Source organism: Sesamum indicum, linkage group LG8 (assembly GCF_026168435.1).
Source record: "Sesamum indicum cultivar Baizhima isolate 11 linkage group LG8, ASM2616843v1, whole genome shotgun sequence".
NCBI lineage: Eukaryota > Viridiplantae > Streptophyta > Magnoliopsida > Lamiales > Pedaliaceae > Sesamum > Sesamum indicum.
This window is the reverse complement of record NC_142664.1, coordinates 19163954-19181341: the sequence shown is the minus strand read 5'-3', so window position 1 is coordinate 19181341 and position 17388 is coordinate 19163954. Positions and strand designations below refer to the sequence as shown.

At 32.5% G+C, this 17388-nt stretch overlaps 1 protein-coding gene across 1 annotated transcript; it reads left to right on the top strand.

Annotated features, from left to right (window-relative positions):
- Window positions 1–586: 586 nt before the first annotated feature.
- On the top strand, window positions 587–12657 carry LOC105168126 (Xanthine/uracil permease family protein). Its single transcript, XM_011088074.3, has 14 exons — window positions 587–895; window positions 2436–2533; window positions 2984–3160; window positions 3433–3533; window positions 3622–3697; window positions 4370–4429; window positions 4516–4703; window positions 4792–4888; window positions 8723–8809; window positions 10741–10799; window positions 10913–11004; window positions 11377–11454; window positions 11533–11693; window positions 12164–12657. The coding sequence occupies exons 1-14, from the start codon at window positions 820–822 to the stop codon at window positions 12374–12376; spliced, it is 1563 nt and encodes a 520-aa protein (XP_011086376.1). The 5' UTR covers window positions 587–819; the 3' UTR covers window positions 12377–12657.
- Window positions 12658–17388: the final 4731 nt, after the last annotated feature.

The following is a 17388-nucleotide window of genomic DNA, read 5'->3' as shown; positions in this document are numbered from 1 at the left end:
TGTCGCATTTATTGTCACACGAACTGAAATTACACAGAAATCGGCATTTAATAGATGGATGTTTTGGTTTTGGGTGTTGCAGTGGCGAAACCGTAAATAAGTGGAGAAAGAGTGGCAAAGTGCCGACAACGTAATAACAGATATGGAATATAAATTCAAAAAGCCAAGGCCTATCTATCGTCGCATGATATGTGGGAAAACCCCTACACAAGTGTGTGTGTGTGTTTTCTTGTATCTATATGTATATAATGATTATTGTGATATATTATTTCTACGTGCATATAATAAATAATTTTATATATTATAAATAAGAATAAAATATATATATTTATATATTATAAAAATAAAAAAATAAAAAAATATTAATTAATGTAAATTTTGAAAAATTGAATAAGACAGTTATTTTATCATAAAAAATATTTTTTTTTATTTTATAAAAAATTAGTGCAGTATTATTATTAATTATTGTTTGTGAGTGTCGAGAATTTATTTTATTTTATTTTATATTAGTGTAGATATATATATATATATACGTATAGATGTATGTGTGTGTTTATATTCCCATTTGCTCGCTTTTTTGGTACGTGAGTGGCATATTTGTTCCTTCTCTCTCCTCTCTCTCTCTCTCTCTCTCTCTCTCTTTTATATATTCTTCTCGACTGCACTTTTTCCAACTTTTTTTTTCTTCTCTATCTGCTGTTGCTGCTGCTTTACTTTGTTCTTAGTTCATCCCTTCATTCTTCTGTTTCTTCTTGTTCTTGTTCTTCTTCTTATTCTCCCTCACACACGCACGGAGATACACACAAGAAAGACGGAGTGATGGGTGACATTGCACACCCTCCCATGGAGCAGCTTCAGGACCTTGAGTACTGCATTGATTCTAATCCTCCATGGCGTACGTTGCATCGTTTTTCTCCCTTACACTTTAAGCGGACATAGCATATAGGCATAAAGAGTTTCAGTTTCGTGGGTGGCATGTGTGTGTTTGTTTGTTGTTTCTCGTCATCTGAATGTTTATGGAGTTTGCTTGTACATTTATTAGAACAGTTCCGTGTGTTCTGGTGGGGTTGAAGGGTTTTTTGGTTCAAAAATCAAGAAACGGTGTTGTGTGGGATTAGTTGAGTGGGGGAAAGCCTCATTTATTGACCTGACAAAAGCTGGAACTTTGCTCCGTTGTGATTAATGATGTTAGTTTATAGTTATAAAGGCTGTTTCTTTTCAACCCTTGTACCTCTGTCAGTTTCTGTGTGTGGAGTTACGGCTATTTTTTGGTTGTGATGAGTTTTGTGACTAATGGGACTGTAAAAATGTGTAATTAGACTCATGGGATTTTGCTATGTAAGCTACTAAATGAGATACGAATTGGACACTGTTTTGTGAATGTTTGAAGTGAGCATCTTTTTAGTGTGTTGATTTGTTTAGTTAAGAATGTATCTCATTCGTTCTATTTGTCATGAGTATGCCAAAAAGAACTTCTCTCTTGGTAATAGTTTATCTTGAACAAATGAATGCATCTACTAAAATTTTGAAGTACTAAAAGTAGAAAAGAGCTTGATACAACAAATAATAGACAGTGATTTTAAGAAATGCCGGGCAAGATTTCTTGATTCTTATGTCATTTTCCCCATTGTCTCAAAATAACCTCACTTTCAAAGTTCTATGAATTTTGTAAGGCCCTTGAACAAAATCATATAAGTGATTATGATGAGGAAATCTTCTTTGCCTATTCAACTTTTGTTCTGTTATGTGAAAGACTGTTTATGCTACTATTGTATGCCAAAGATACCTCTGGTTAAAATGCTAGCTACAATGACAATTGTACGTGAAACTGAAGCTGTAGGGACACTTAAATGCAGTCCTTTTTGTTGGGTGAGAATTGACTTCTTATGCATTTGGAATCTGACAATTTTACTTTATGTGTTTCTGTATTCATGGTACCATGTAATAAGCTAAAATTTGCAAGACTAATGTGTTCCAATAGTACAAAAGTGAAGATTTGAAATCTGACCACAAATGCAGGCATATGAAAAGCTGGATTTCCATTTCTGGTGAACTAGCCAAGTGCCATCTCTGTGCAGGCCAAACAAACGCATCCTTCCTAATATTCCCATAAGCTTTTGCTATTAAAATTTAAAAAAACAAAAGATTTTGCATGCTTTTCACTTGCATAAATTCTCTCTCCAGTTATTAAAGGAGAATCATCAACTATGATTCTTGACTTGGTGCTTCTGGTAAAACTTATGTTAGTTATTTGTCAAGTATTTTCTTGGCAAGCTAATACAGATTAGTTTTGTTTGATACCAAACAAGGAAGTTAGCGTATATAGATAATTCTTCTGCTACCACTTCGATATGAATGTAACAGATGTCATTTAGCCATAAAAGAAGAAATATTAAATTCTCTAAACCCCCTGATTTTTTATTTTCTATCTGCAGCTGAAACCATTTTGTTAGCATTTCAGAACTACATTTTAGTGCTTGGCACAAGTGTGATGATTCCCACAGTGCTTGTCCCTACGATGGGTGGATCTGATGTAAGCTGATCTCGTATTTGTTTTTTAGTTATTTTGTCTGCTTAAAAGGCGAATCTTGACTGATTTGATAAGGTAGCTAGAAACTGGTCAGTCTTTCGAGAAGTTTTACTCACGCAAATATTGAGCTCCTTTAGTGTTTTTTCTTTTCCTGGTTTACCTTTTGTTTAGCTCGTTATGGCAAATCAAGTTTCTTCACAAGTTAGACGTGTTTCAAGGAAATTGAATCTTCTTCTCCAACCTTAGGACCATTTATCTTTAATGGTCAATTTGGTATCACATACATACGAGATGGTTGGGCCAATATCACTTCTAAATATTTTCTTTCCTCAGTTCTTGGTCTTTATAACTTGGTCTTAAGGCTTTTAGATATATCAAGCAAAACATATAGTTTAACTAGTTTGAAAAGTTCCCTTTTCCCTCTCACTAAGCTATGTGTTCACCAATACACAGGGGGATAAAGCACGAGTTATTCAGACATTGCTTTTTGTAGCTGGCATCAACACCCTTCTTCAGGCCCTCTTTGGGACCAGGTTACCTGCTGTTGTTGGAGGGTCCTTTGCTTATCTTGTTCCCATAGCATATATTATTAATGACTCGCAATTGCAACGGATTGATGAGCCTCATGTAGTAAGTACCTGTTGTTTCCATTCCCATCTCCCAACCTCGAGGGTCTTTTTGATGTTTATACCTTTTGAATATTACATGGTTCTGTGTAAATTGACTTCACTACTTCCGCCTAGATCAATAAATTTGTTTTGCAGTTCGATAAATCACTAGAAGATACCGTATGCATGTCGCAACTAAAATAGTAAAAGCGACAGTTCAAGCAGGCTAGAGCTTATAGGTTTCTATGTTGACGGGGAATTGAAACTTACATTTCATATTTGACTGTTTCACAGAGATTTACACAAACTATGAGAGCTATCCAAGGAGCTCTTATTGTTGCTGCGAGTATACAAATAATTCTGGGGTACAGCCAAGTGTGGGGTCTCTTTTCACGGTACAGTTTTTATCATCCAATTACTTAGAAGGCTAAAAGAACTTCCATTTGTGGAAACATTCATGAGTTTTAGATTGTTTATTCTCAGCTTCTTCAGTCCCCTTGGAATGGCACCTGTCGTTGGATTAGTTGGTTTGGGCTTATTTCAACGAGGATTTCCAGCAGTAAGTTTTCCTGTTGATATTTCCTTATATCTCCATAGATTTGCTTGGGTTTTATGTTAATCATATATTCATATGATTCTACTAGGCAAATATCAAGAGATTTCCCATAACTGATTCTTGTTTTAGCAGCAAGTCTGTCTAGTTTGTTGGAGTTTCCAGAATTTTCCATCCTTGTTCCAGCAATACCAAAAATGCCTACAAAATTATAAACATAGAGACAATGAACGCTATGTTCTGAACCTGCCTCATTAATATGGCCGCCTCATTAGTATGTCCATGGTGTTTCACAACTCCATTGCAGTGACATGGAATCTCAACTCCAGAAATATATATTGGATTCGTGAGTTTCTATAGTTTCAGTTGAATGCAAGTATAGAAACGAAAGTGCATACGCTTACAATATAACAATGTCTGAAGTGGGCAGCATATTAAACAAGCATTCTAATTTCAGTAAATTTACAGCACAAATTAGCATATTGATATGCTGCATATTTTCTTTAGCAAAAAGGTCAAGATATTAATTGCGTGTTCCCACTCCCCATGATTCTTTGATGTACAAGATGCTGGAAGTGCTAAAGCCATCGGTTCTTTATACAGTCAGTGTAAGATAAACAATCAACAACCATAATTGCTCGTTTATTAACAGATGCTCGTTTCTTATCTGTTTTGCAGCTAGGTAACTGTGTAGAAATTGGTTTGCCAATGCTTTTCTTGGTTATCGCCTTGTCACAAGTGAGTTGATCCTGCATGATTCAATTGTAAAAGCTCTTGTCCCGGCTTTTCTGTCATTCATGCAAGTAACAGTTTTCCGCTTTCAGTATCTGAAGCATGTTAAGCCACTGAGGGACTTCCCCATATTTGAACGGTTTCCTGTATTGATCTGCGTCTCCATTATTTGGATATACTCCCTCATACTAACAGCTAGTGGAGCTTACCGTGGCAAACCGAGTGAAACTCAAGTCAGTTGCCGTACAGACAGGGCAAATCTTATATCCACAGCTCCATGGTTGTGTGTCTATGTAGTAATTCTTTTGCCAAACTTTTACTTAATTTTTTTTGCAGAAATCTAATAATCTACTCTCTGTTGTTTTAAGGTTCAAGTTCCCGTATCCTCTGCAGTGGGGCCCACCTACGTTTGCGGCAGGTCATTCCTTTGCCATGATGTCTGCTGTTCTTGTCTCAATGGTTGAGGTATTGTTCTAAAGTCCAGTTTGTCTGTTAAACTTTTGAAAAACATTTAGATAAGTTCCATTTTGCATTTCCCAGTTGTGGCCTAATGGACAGTCATTCTTGAACTTCTGACTCTACCTTTTCAATTTAGTTGGTTTCAAGAATTACTCTATTTAATCTGTCAATTTCCAATTATTTTTTTGGATACAGAACCCATAGTTAGAATTCAGAAGGTATTAAAATACATCATATCCCTTTTTAAGGTTAACTAAGAAAAGAAATAGTTTATAACTGTAATGATGTCTGAACTACTCAAGTGCATCTTTGGAAAGGTTCAATTCACCAAAGTGTACTTATTATGATTTGTATTTATAATAAGCAAGTTTTAGTTGGAACTTTTATGCATAAGTATACGCTCGTTCATGCATGCCAAATTAATTAATTAATTAAAACAATGTGTTACATTTATTTTGCTGAATAATTAAGAAATTCTTTCATTCACCATATAAGACACGCTAATAAAACAAAAAGTACATTTAAATACTAAAGTTTAGTATTCGGAAAAGGTTGCTTATAATGGGAAAATTCTTTGTGAAAACATATTTACCAAAATACATATCATGAAATATGAACAACTTATAATTTTTATTTTAGTATTAAAGTAACTTTTTAGGTTTATAGTACTGCAATGTTCAGCATTTTAAAGCTATGTAGAAAATCTAAATAAGATTACAGTCCGATAATAATATGATCATGAGTTTAAATTGTATACTCTTTGATTTTTTAACTGGCTTTATTATTAACAAATTGCATTGCTATTCTGCTATTAAATTAATATTATAGCTCTTTGTTACATGAGTAACTTAATGGATGCATAACAAAAAATTTACTTTGTCTACCTCACAACAAAAGAAAAAAGAATGAAATAGAATTAGTATCTATCTACTAAGTTTATAAGTCTAATTTTAGATTTTTCGTTAAAATAAGGTTTTCATAAGGTATATTAACCATTCGTAGTATATGTTCTTTTCCATACCTATTTGATATGCCGAGAAAAAGAAAAAAGAGAAGGAGTGCACTACAATGTTCAATTATCAAATTATATTTCATTGTAATCAATATGATGTCTTTTAATACGATTTATTTAAAATCTTAAGTTTACTTGTACTAATTTGGATTCAAGATAGGTAAAACTGATTTTCTCCATATTTTTGTCTTCTCAAGAAGTTAAGAAACATTAACATAATGTTTGGATTCGTTTTCTGAGTGTTTTGTTGTGTTTTGTGAAAATAGAGAGAGAAAAACAAAGATAAACAAGTGTGTGTTAGAGATAGTATGTATGCTTGGATTTGTTTTTGGAGATAATTTAAAATAAGTATTATATATTTAATGTTGTGTTTTGGGTGACAAAAATTACTATTCATTGTCAAATCATGTCTTTGGAGATAATTTAAAATAAGTATTATATGTTTAATGTTGTATTCTGGGAGACAAAAATTACTATTCATTGTCAAATCATGCCTTTTTTATATATATTTATGTATATATGTGTATATATATATATGTATGTTTTTATGCTAAAACAGTTAAAAACACCTAAATAAGGTGTTTTTGAATGATGGCAAACATTGGGTATGTTTTGACTTGTTTCGGAAATAAGTTGGAAATGAAAACAAACATAATGTAAGTATTTTAAGCTTATTCATACTTTTTTTTCCATATATATATAGCATATATAATATGTGTATATATAAATATAGATTAAGTGTATGTATTCTTCAAAAGTTAAATTATGTATACAAATCCGTAAAAAATTGTAATAGAAAATCAATAAGGAATTAAGTCATTTTATAAAGGGTAAATTACAACTATCTTCTCTGAAATTTGATATAATTACGAATACCTCTTGTTGTTTGAAAAATTACAAATACCCCCCTCAAATTAAAAATAATTGTATACCTAGATGGTGAAGTGAACATTACTATTTTAACCTTGTTGAATTTTTTCAAAAATAAAAAAATATTTTGAGAAAATGTAAAAAAATTAGAGGGTAGACAAAATAAATAATCTAGAGGGAATATTAGTTCATAAAAATATTTTAGAAAATTATAAAATATATATAAAATTATAATTTATAATATAGAAGGGCATTTTGGTTAATTCACCAAAAAAATTGGATGAAAACCTAACAGAATGGGCTTGTTAGACGGACATTAAAATCAGAGGGGTATTTGTATGTTTTCCGACAATGAGGAGGTATCTGTAATTATGCTAAACCTCAAGAAAGGTGGTTGTGATTTACCCTTTTATAAATGAATTTATATCGTTCAAGAAACTTATAAAATATTTTATAAACCAAAGTTTAAGTTCAATTTTTCGAAGTAACACATTTTATTAAATATCATCGACATCAAAATTTAAGGTGATAATAATATTAATTTTCATAAATACCTATATATGTTAACTATTTGAAATCATCTTTCATAAAATGATTTTTTTGTAATTGTAAAAGTTATTGATATTAAGCTTCAGATCCTTAACTTAGTTGATAGCATGATTTGTATAGTTTTCTTTATGAGAATTGCGTATTAAAAAGAATTTAAGCCACTAATTCAAATAACACAATTTATGTAAAACAGTATTTGATTATTAATTTAAGAATTTGATTTTTTGAATTTCATATATAATCAGTTTAATAATATAAAAGAGATCAAAATGTTTACAAGTACTTATGCTATTATGCAATCAACTTAAGTGACACTAAGGAAAAATACTTTTCATAATTGATTATTTAAAAGAGGATTACCATTAGAAGAAGATAGAATATATGTTTGAATTTTTCTAATTTCACTTAGTATTGGTTATCAAAAAGAGTAGGAGGAACCCAAATACTAGATCAAATACTAACCAAATATTAGTTTTTTATATGATAAAATTTCTATGTAGGTTCATGCCTATCTAATCGATAAATAATTTCAAAGCCACATATTATGAGGATATTCTAAGTATCACTAAAATTGTGGGGAACATCCCTACTTTTTTACTAGTAGGGATAGGGATGGAGATTTTTTCATTAAAATTGATAAATTATTATAGATAAGAAAAAAGGGTGGATAGCAATTTAGCCTCATGTGATATTGGAAATGAGCAAATTACGCCTTATGAAAAATAAATAGCAATTTACCCCTCTGTGTTTTAAAAAATTAAGCAATTTACCTCCTTAAGTAGGGAGGTAGCTTGCTTCATTTTTTGTGAATTGCTACATATTAAAAACACGTGAGGATAAATTACTATTTTATTTTTTATAAGGGGGTTGTTTGCCTTCCATAACACAGGTGGGTAAATGGCAATTTGCCCAAGAAAAAATATAATTTGCATAGTATTCTCTATTAATCATCTTGAACAAAGAAGAAGGATTCTTGTAACTTAGTCCAGTTTAAATGAAAGTTCAATAATTTAATTTGAAGTCCACAGAGTATCTATCACAAATGAACATGTATTAAGGGGACAAATTGGAATTTTACCAAATTTAGGCTTAGTGCTTTTGATGCATAGTTTATCTGTCTATAATTTATTGTCAACATAAATATTCTATGATCTAGAATCCTAAATTTTTGGGTGATGTGGTGCTAAAAAAGGTATTCCATTTCCATACTTATCTCGGTTGCCAACTTCAGCAATAAAACATAGTTTTGTATGATGGGAGGAAATCAACCTTAATATCTAATTAATGATTTTTCTTTGGGTTTCATGCTTGATGGACTATCTATTTATACAACTTACATTGTCTTATCATTTTTTTTTTGTTCCCAACAACTTATATAAGATTCAACTTGACTTTGGTTGTATTTGTAGTCCACTGGAGCATACAAAGCAGCATCTCGTCTGGCAATTGCCACCCCACCTCCAGCCTATGTACTGAGTCGAGGCATTGGTTGGCAGGTACGCCAATTAAACTCTACTCCGGTTCATCTATCTTGTTCGTATTGCATTACTTTTTGTTGTTAACCCACGATCTGCCGCGAAAAGATTAAGTTACACTATTAATTGCATATTTTGTTACTCGAGCGTCATAGTGATGAGCAAAAATACATAACAATTTTACTTACAAAAAAATGATGAAATAGCTTGCTTTGTTGATTCATTATGTTTCTTTTCTCTAGGTTCAAGCACTAGAAAATATTTATGTAAATATATATATATATATATGTATGCATGCTATCATAACGCTAAGGTCGTAGTATTTGCCCTGTGCGTTTCATGTTGATAAATATTTTCCATATATCAATTTGCATAGATATTAAATTTAATTTATATTATTGTAAAAGTAGTTTTTTGTTTTTATTTTAAAAAATCTATTAAATTAAAACTTCTTCTCTTATCCAAATTAGATCATAAAAACAAATTAAAAAGATGTTGCAAATATCAACTTGAATTTCACATGAGATATAATTTTTGCTTGTGAAGTTCTTATAAAAATCCGAACCAATAAGAGTTATTTTGAATTATTTTGGTGCCCCCCCCCCCCCCCCCGCCCAAGTTTACATCACCAAAATATAAAATGACCTAAAAAAAATCATAATTCAGATATATTTTGATAAAAGTTACAGTTGCAAAGAAAAAAGAATTCAGGATAAATAAAGAAAAAGTAAATGTATTCTATAAAATTGTGAAAATCTAGATATCAATAAAATGATTAAATACTATTCTAGGATACATGTTAAATAAAATTTTAGGATACCGTCTCTTTATCTAAAACTTATTCACTAAAAAGAAGGATTTGTGCAAAAATAGTTTTGAATATGTAATTTAAGAAATTAGAATAAAATTTACAAAATGATATTTGGATGGCTAACATAACATTTATGATTTTTAAAATTCAAAGAGTTTACTACATACATTAATTTTGATAAGTATATAGGATATGTATTAATTGATATCAAAATAAAACATTTTGATTTAGTTTTTGAACAAATGCACATTAGTGCTAAGATGTTGTTAATACTAGAGAACAACTTTTATGCAAAGTATTATCTGCTAGTTTTGGATCTATATATATTGAAAATAATTTATTAATATCTTTCAATCTGTTGCACGTTAAATATTTGAAACTGCAAGTACGGAAACTAAATACTTGGTTAATTATTTGGTAAGTAAATAATGGAAACAAAGAGAGAAAGGTCCAAAAAAGCTTCATAGAAAATGATTATGAAAAACAAAAATTTAATATCAATTAACTACCTTAAAGCTTTCCTTTAAATGTGCTCCGTATTCATTTGATATATATATATATGGAAAATGTCTTACATGAAAACGTAAATAGAAAGTAGCTTGCCCGCCTCATGATCCACATAGAAAAGAGATGGAACCATGGAGTGGTTTATGTATCATAATATGATTTAAACTTGTAGTTTATGTATTTTTCTATATCTATCTTCTTGTTTTGTGGTTGCTAACACTCTCTCTTTGTTTTTGTCTAATTTTAATGAATGAATGGCTTGCACTTAATTTATCATGTACTTGACTGAGAAATTTGTTAATTTCACTTAAGCGCTTATTCTGAAATTGTTGTGCTTTTGCTCTAATATTTTTGTTTTCTATCAACTCATTAGATGTTTGGCACTATTGTAAGCAAATTAAGGAATCTTATGGAACGATCTCACATTAAGTGGTCCTTTCCACATGGGAAAAATATGTTTGAAATGCTGTTATGAAAAATGTAAGTGGAATATTGTTGTATTTTCATGTCGGCCACTTTGAGCGTCGTTAGGTATGACGGTGAGCTATTAATAGTTTCGTATTTCTTTACTTTGTTTCTGTTATTATGTTTTCTCGCAAAACGCTAAGTGGTTATTTACATTTTCCTTTGATAGGGGATAGGCATTTTGCTCGATGGTCTTTTTGGGACACTCACGGGTTCTACAGTATCCGTGTGAGTAATCACTATCATGCAATCGATTCATTGTTGTTTGATTTATAGTAAAATCTTGATACTCCTCTTTACAAAATTATACTGGATAAATGATTTGGCGATATTTTTTTCAGGGAAAATGTGGGGCTCCTTGGACTAACTCGAGTTGGAAGCCGGAGAGTTGTTCAGATTTCCGCTGGCTTCATGATTTTCTTTTCTATCTTAGGTCAGTATCAGTTGCCTCACCATGCATTGCATTTCTGATGGAGAAAAACTGCTACTTTATTCATCTAATCATATCTGCCAAGAATCATCTGTGGAAGGAAAAAGAAAAAGAGAAGATTATATTTGTGGAGTGTAACACCATAATTAAAAGCACAGTGATTGGTTTCATAGTATAGTATATGATAAATTCATATACCTTGAGTCTGGAAAATGATTTGGGGCAGAATTCATCCCAGTTGTTCTGTGATATCCTCATCTATCACATTAACAGGTGTTTAAGTGATCTTATGTCCTCATCGAGGCACTTATTTATGGATTTGAACACAACTAACGATCTTCTTTTTCTTTTCTACTCAATTAACACGGATTGCAGGGAAATTTGGAGCCGTTTTCGCATCTATACCATTTCCGATATTTGCTGCATTATACTGTGTCCTATTTGGCCTTGTAGGTATGATATTACATGTACAAAGTTTTTCTTTCCAAAATTTTAGTTCACTTCTGTAATAGCTTGTTTGTTCGCATGCAGGATCTGTCGGTTTATCGTTTCTTCAATTTACTAATATGAACTCCATGAGAAACCTCTTTATTACTGGTCTTTCCCTCTTTCTTGGGATCTCGATTCCTCAATTTTTTGACGAATATTGGGTTCTTCCCCGTCGTGGACTGGTTCACACTAATGCTGGATGGGTAAAGTACTTCAACCTCAATGCCTTTGTTAGGTCAATGATTTTTTTTCAAATACTTTTTCTTTTATGATCACTCGACATAGATAGAATCTTTTTATGATTCGATAGGATACTTTTTGGTCGTTTGTGGCCCTTCATAAAGTCGACCACATAAAATAAAAATGCCACCCAAATTTATTTTCTTATTATTTTGTCTATCATCAGACCGGTTAATAGTCTTGCAATATTAGAGAGACCATATTTATCTGGTATGAGTCTTTTATTTTAAATTGGTGTACGTAAAATATGCACATTAAACGTACAAATATCTGCATCATCTGTATATTTCAAAAAAAGAATATATTATGTAAACTTGAATACAGGATGAAATATTGATTCGAAATAGAAGATTCAGACTGATAGCTGTTGCACAAAATTACCTATATATGTACATTGACTTCTTTTTCTAAATTCATGCCTTCCCATTTGCAGTTCAACGCGTTCTTGAACACCATATTCATGTCCCCTCCCACGGTTGGGTTGATCATCGCTGTTTTCCTCGACAACACAATAGAAGTGGAGAAGTCTAAGAAAGACCGGGGGATGCCGTGGTGGGTGAAGTTCAGGACGTTCAGAGGCGACAACCGGAACGAAGAATTCTACACGTTGCCGTTTAACCTAAACAGATTCTTCCCGCCAACATAGCTGTTTGAAATGAAGCTATTTTTCTTAGGTTTATTTTGAAAACAATTATTGAGCTAATTAACATGGTTAGATTTGAGTTCATTGAGGCTAAATTTCCTACATATATATATGTGAAAAAGTGACTAAACTTAGTGCAGGCTAATATTGTTCATTTCTTCAAAATCATTCAATTTTTTGGAGGGAGGGTCAAGAACCTGGAAGGAGTCTGGACCCTCTAATCAATGCTGTAGGGCTTTCTTTAACTTTGATGAGATAATGGAAAATAAGGTATCTTTTGTGTGTGTGTGTGTGTTTTTCTCTCTCAACAATTTGACGTTGTCATCCTCTCTTTCTCACTCTTTCTGTCCTAATTATTATTATTATTATTTTTTTGTTATACTTTCTTGTCCTTAAATGAACATTACTTATAATACTATCGAGATGTTGGTTTTGACATATTAATTTTAGTCTTATACTTATAGGAGAGTTGCAATCTTGGTTTTGTTGAAATCAATTATGGTAATTCAATCCTGCAATTAAATAAAAACAGCAATTTGAGGAAAATTCTAGTTGAAAATTCATAAATTATGGGGAAATCCTGCTACATGCATAACACATGCATTTTTTCTATCAATTTATAAATTTTTTTTAGAATTATCCTCAAATCATTATTCTTTTTTAATTGCAGGTGTAGAAATTTATTGTCAATTATATATTAATGTGTATATATTTTGCCATCATTTTTATATTTTTTTTAGAATAAAATATTAATTGATGGGAAAATTATATCACCATGTATGCATAATCAAATTATTTAAGGTAATTTAAATTTTGTCTTACCAACAAATGAAGCAAATACCAATAATTTGATATTTTAGATCACATCTTGTGATTAAGGAAATAGATGTCAAACAAATCATAAATGACCAATTAAATTGTGCCACGTTATCAAGTAAATATAGCAAAGTTTTCCACCCTACAATTATAAATATGGGTGTTTTTTCAATAATTGAAGACACCAATCAAGACACAATTCAAAACGCAAATGAAAAACTCAAGACACAAAACAATGCACAATTAAAAATACAAGTGAAGACATAAGTAAAAGCCATTCAAGAAATCCCTAAATCTTCTCTAGCATAAATCAAGGAAGATCCCTTTTATTCAAGGCAAAAAATCAAGGCATTTGTCACAAAGATCAATAAACTTCAATGTTTGATTCGAGAACAAGCCAAAATACCGCGAATTAGCGTTATCAGAGCACAAATCCCCATTGGCGCAAGATCAAATCTCCAACTCCACGAAGAAACTCCAAGTTCACATCAAGCATTCCAAGTTCATAATGTTTAGTTTAGAAACAAGTCAAAAAATTCTCAAATTAACATTATTGAAGATCCAAATCAACATCGAAGGAGATCAAAGCATCAAGCTCCACCTTCAAGGTTGCCAAAATCAAAATCGCCTTCTTAAAGTGAAGAATTAGAGAAGTGAAATCTCTAGTTGACTCCTCTAATTCTTCACTTCAAGAAAGCAATTTTTGATTTGACCATTTTGAAGATGGAGCTTAACGCTTTGATCTCCTCCAATGTTGACTTGGATCTTCGATCACGCTAATTCGAGGATTTTTTTACTTATTTTCAAATTAAATGCTATGAACTTGGAATTTTTGACTTGAACTTTGGGTATGTTTTGGTGAAATTGAAGTTTTGGTCTTTCGCCAAGGTGGATTTGTGTCTTGAAATGTTAATTCGTGGGTCTTTCAATTTGTTTCCGAATCAAACTTTTGGATTTGTATTATTTCCACAATAAACGCCTTGAATTTTGCCTTGAACTTCGTGGCTTTTCCTTTATTTGCAGTATAGAGGATTTTTCGAACATTTTGAATGTTTTTTTGCTCGTGTCTTCACTTTTTTTTTTAAAAAAAAGCCACCTAGAGGTGGGGGGAGCTTTTCAAAGTCCCAGTTTTTCTATATTAAAATGCGCAAAAAAATAGTTAAAGCGGGGAGAGCTACCTGTGGTGAGTACTACTCCCTTATAGCAAAAGACACTAATAGGTGTAATAGAAAAATTATGGTGAGTCAAAAAATTCTTATTATCCCACCACATCATGAATCACATAACACTTGTGAAAAGGGTTCATAAAACCTGCAAAAAACCTACTGGCTACAACAACAAATGACCAAATAAACAAGAACAGAATGAAGTGACAAAACCAGAAGGTATCCAAACAAAAACAGAGGGAAACATTCTCCACAACATCAACCATACGAAATAAGTAACCTCAAAGGAATCCATCTAGGTAAAATCACATAAACAACACAAAAAAGGTTCAAATAGGACAACAAGTATCAACAAAGAACCAATCAATAATGAAGTACCCCTAATTTCATAGAAAGTGTTTTAACTGAAATTAAAGGTACTAGTACTTCTGATTCTAATAGCAGGGAAGGAACAAGCGTCAAGTCTAATCAAACCTTTAGGAATACATGTCATATTATCAGGGGATAGAATGGTAAGATGTCGATTGAAACATGCTTGGTTAGCAAAATAATCGGCCACTTTGTTACCCTCGCTAAAGATGTGTGATATCTTGAACTCAATTTGGGATAGAAGATTTTTAATTTGTTGCAGCAGATTTTGAAGGTGCCAAGGCCCTTGGGGGGAGAGGAAATGAGTTTGAGGGCGACGTTGGCATCTGTATCCACCCAAATTATTTTAATGTTGCTATCAATGCACAATTTCACACCTCTATAGATAGCTTTCAATTCTGCTGCTGTGTTGGATATGAGGCCAAGATGCTCCTGAAATGCAAGGACAGCCTGAGCAAGATAATTTCTGATGATACCACCTTCCCCTACAACCCCTGGATTTCCTTTTGAGGCACTATCCGTGTTCATTTGAACCATCACCTATCTTGCTTAATCCAATTAACGATTGAGATTCTGGTGATATCTTATGTTGGGTAACAGGAATTTTAAGAAGAGATGCAATAGGTCTGTCCCCTTTCTAGTGTATAGCTCTCATGAGATTGGCTTTACCCAGAAGATGAAGATAATTGAGGGTTTGTGACATAAGACGATTAGCTTTGAAAGGAGCCCCCTCAAAATATGGAAGCATTCATGCAAATCCAAGTGTTCCACATGATCAGTGGAGGAAGAATATCTCTGATGTGAGGTTGATTAGAAATGTTGCTTTTCTAGGCTTGAAGGATCATTAAAAAGTTGTTTGTAACTGGAATACTGAGTTGAAACTTGGAGGCAAAGATGCTCTAGACTTCTAGAGAAACCTTGTTATCAAGGAAAAGGTGAGGGATACTCTCCTCTTCCTTCAAGAAACAAACACATCTAGATGATAGAGGAATGCCCTTTTATTTGAGTCTGCTGTCAACCGGTATCTAGTTATGGAGGACTTTCCTTGAAGATAGAAATAGTAGGCCTAATGTAAGAATAAATGATAAAAAAGCCAATTAGATTGGCCTAGATGTATTCTGACAATTAATTGATACTATGTAATATTATTTTAGTGAATAAAATGAGTACTCGCCTATTTTGGCATCTACTTTGTTGTGCTCATTATGCATGTTTGCATTTATTTAAACATCATAACAAAACCCACAGACCAAATTGACAACCGTGCAGTTGGACCGCGCATTAGATGGCGGTCATGAAACCGAGTGCCAAAAGGTTGGGTTTGAAACGCTCTAAGTCGAGGACCTCGAGAATAGGCATCGAGAGTCCTATAGAGACTTGCACTGAGAGTAGGTTGATTGACTAGGTGTCGAATCAACTGAACTGACTTGCAGGGATCGTCATATGAAGCCTTGGAGACTTGGTCTGATGTTGAGAAACTTGGCGTAACGTTTCATTAAGCATAGAAGCCTAGTCCAGGATGAGAACCGATACCTAGTTCCATACCCTAGACTAAGGCCAGGAGACGGTAGACGGAAGGGTTGAACCTGTATGGACTCGAGAACCTAAATGTTCACATGGATATTCACCTGGCCTCTAGTGCCATGGACCGTTGCTAGACAGCCACCTATGGCAACGGGCTTTCTTGATTCAGGGATAATCAAGAATTGTTAATTAAATTAGATATAATTAATAATAGTGTTGGACACTAGCCCAAGTCTAGTTAAAAAGTGAACCTAAAGAGTCACATGTAATTTAATTGGAGCAGAATTTCGTGGCTTTTGTCATAGGTTAGTTTCTATATGTTTTGTAGTTTTGTATATTACATAAAATTTAATTCAAAATTCAATAACTACCAAGTTTGCCACCAAGACAACCTATACACACATATGCATATAACCTTCAACCATGATGAAATAACCACTCCATCATGGTGAGGAATTTCAACTCCTTCTTAACTTGCTCCAACCTCCCTCAAATGAGCTTGGACTTCAAGTATGCACCGGGCTTGATATAATCAAATTAAATCAAGCCCAACCAAAATTCATTGGACAATAATTAATTAAATTAATTTTAGCCCAACTAAGTCCAAAGATTCATTTAATCCAATTAAATGAATCTAAACCCAAATACTAATTAATTGATCCAATCAATTAATTAAGTCGAACCTAATGAATTAATCCGATTGATTTAAAGGTGTTAAGTTCAAAATTAATTAATCCACTTAATTAATCTTGAGTCATCCATCAAATGGATTATTAAATAAATGATCCAATCATTTATATATTCTCCTTGAATTAATTTAATCCAGTTAAATTAATTCATTTGTTCTCGAATTAATTCTAAATTAATTCCACCAATTCCATAGTGATTTGTGTGTGACTCTTTAGGTTCACCCTCAACTAGACTTGGATTTTCTATCCAGCACAAATAATTCATTAAATCTAATTTAATTAATTATTTTCAATTACCCATTAATTAAAAACGCCCGTCACCATGGGTAGCCGTCTAGCAACGATCCATGGCACTAGAGACTAGGTGAATGTTAACGTGAACATTTAGGCTCACGAGTTCCATGCAAGTACGGTCCTTCCGTTGCCCATCTCCCGGCCTTAGTTTAGGGTA

Excerpts from the sequence above, each read along its gene's own strand:
- LOC105168126 (XM_011088074.3), top strand. The coding sequence starts at position 820 with ATGGGTGACATTGCACACCCTCCCATGGAGCAGCTTCAGGACCTTGAG. Across the intron at positions 3,161-3,432 it reads GGATTGATGAGCCTCATGTA|AGATTTACACAAACTATGAG; the intron begins GTAAGTACCTGT and ends ACTGTTTCACAG. Across the intron at positions 11,005-11,376 it reads GATTTTCTTTTCTATCTTAG|GGAAATTTGGAGCCGTTTTC; the intron begins GTCAGTATCAGT and ends CACGGATTGCAG.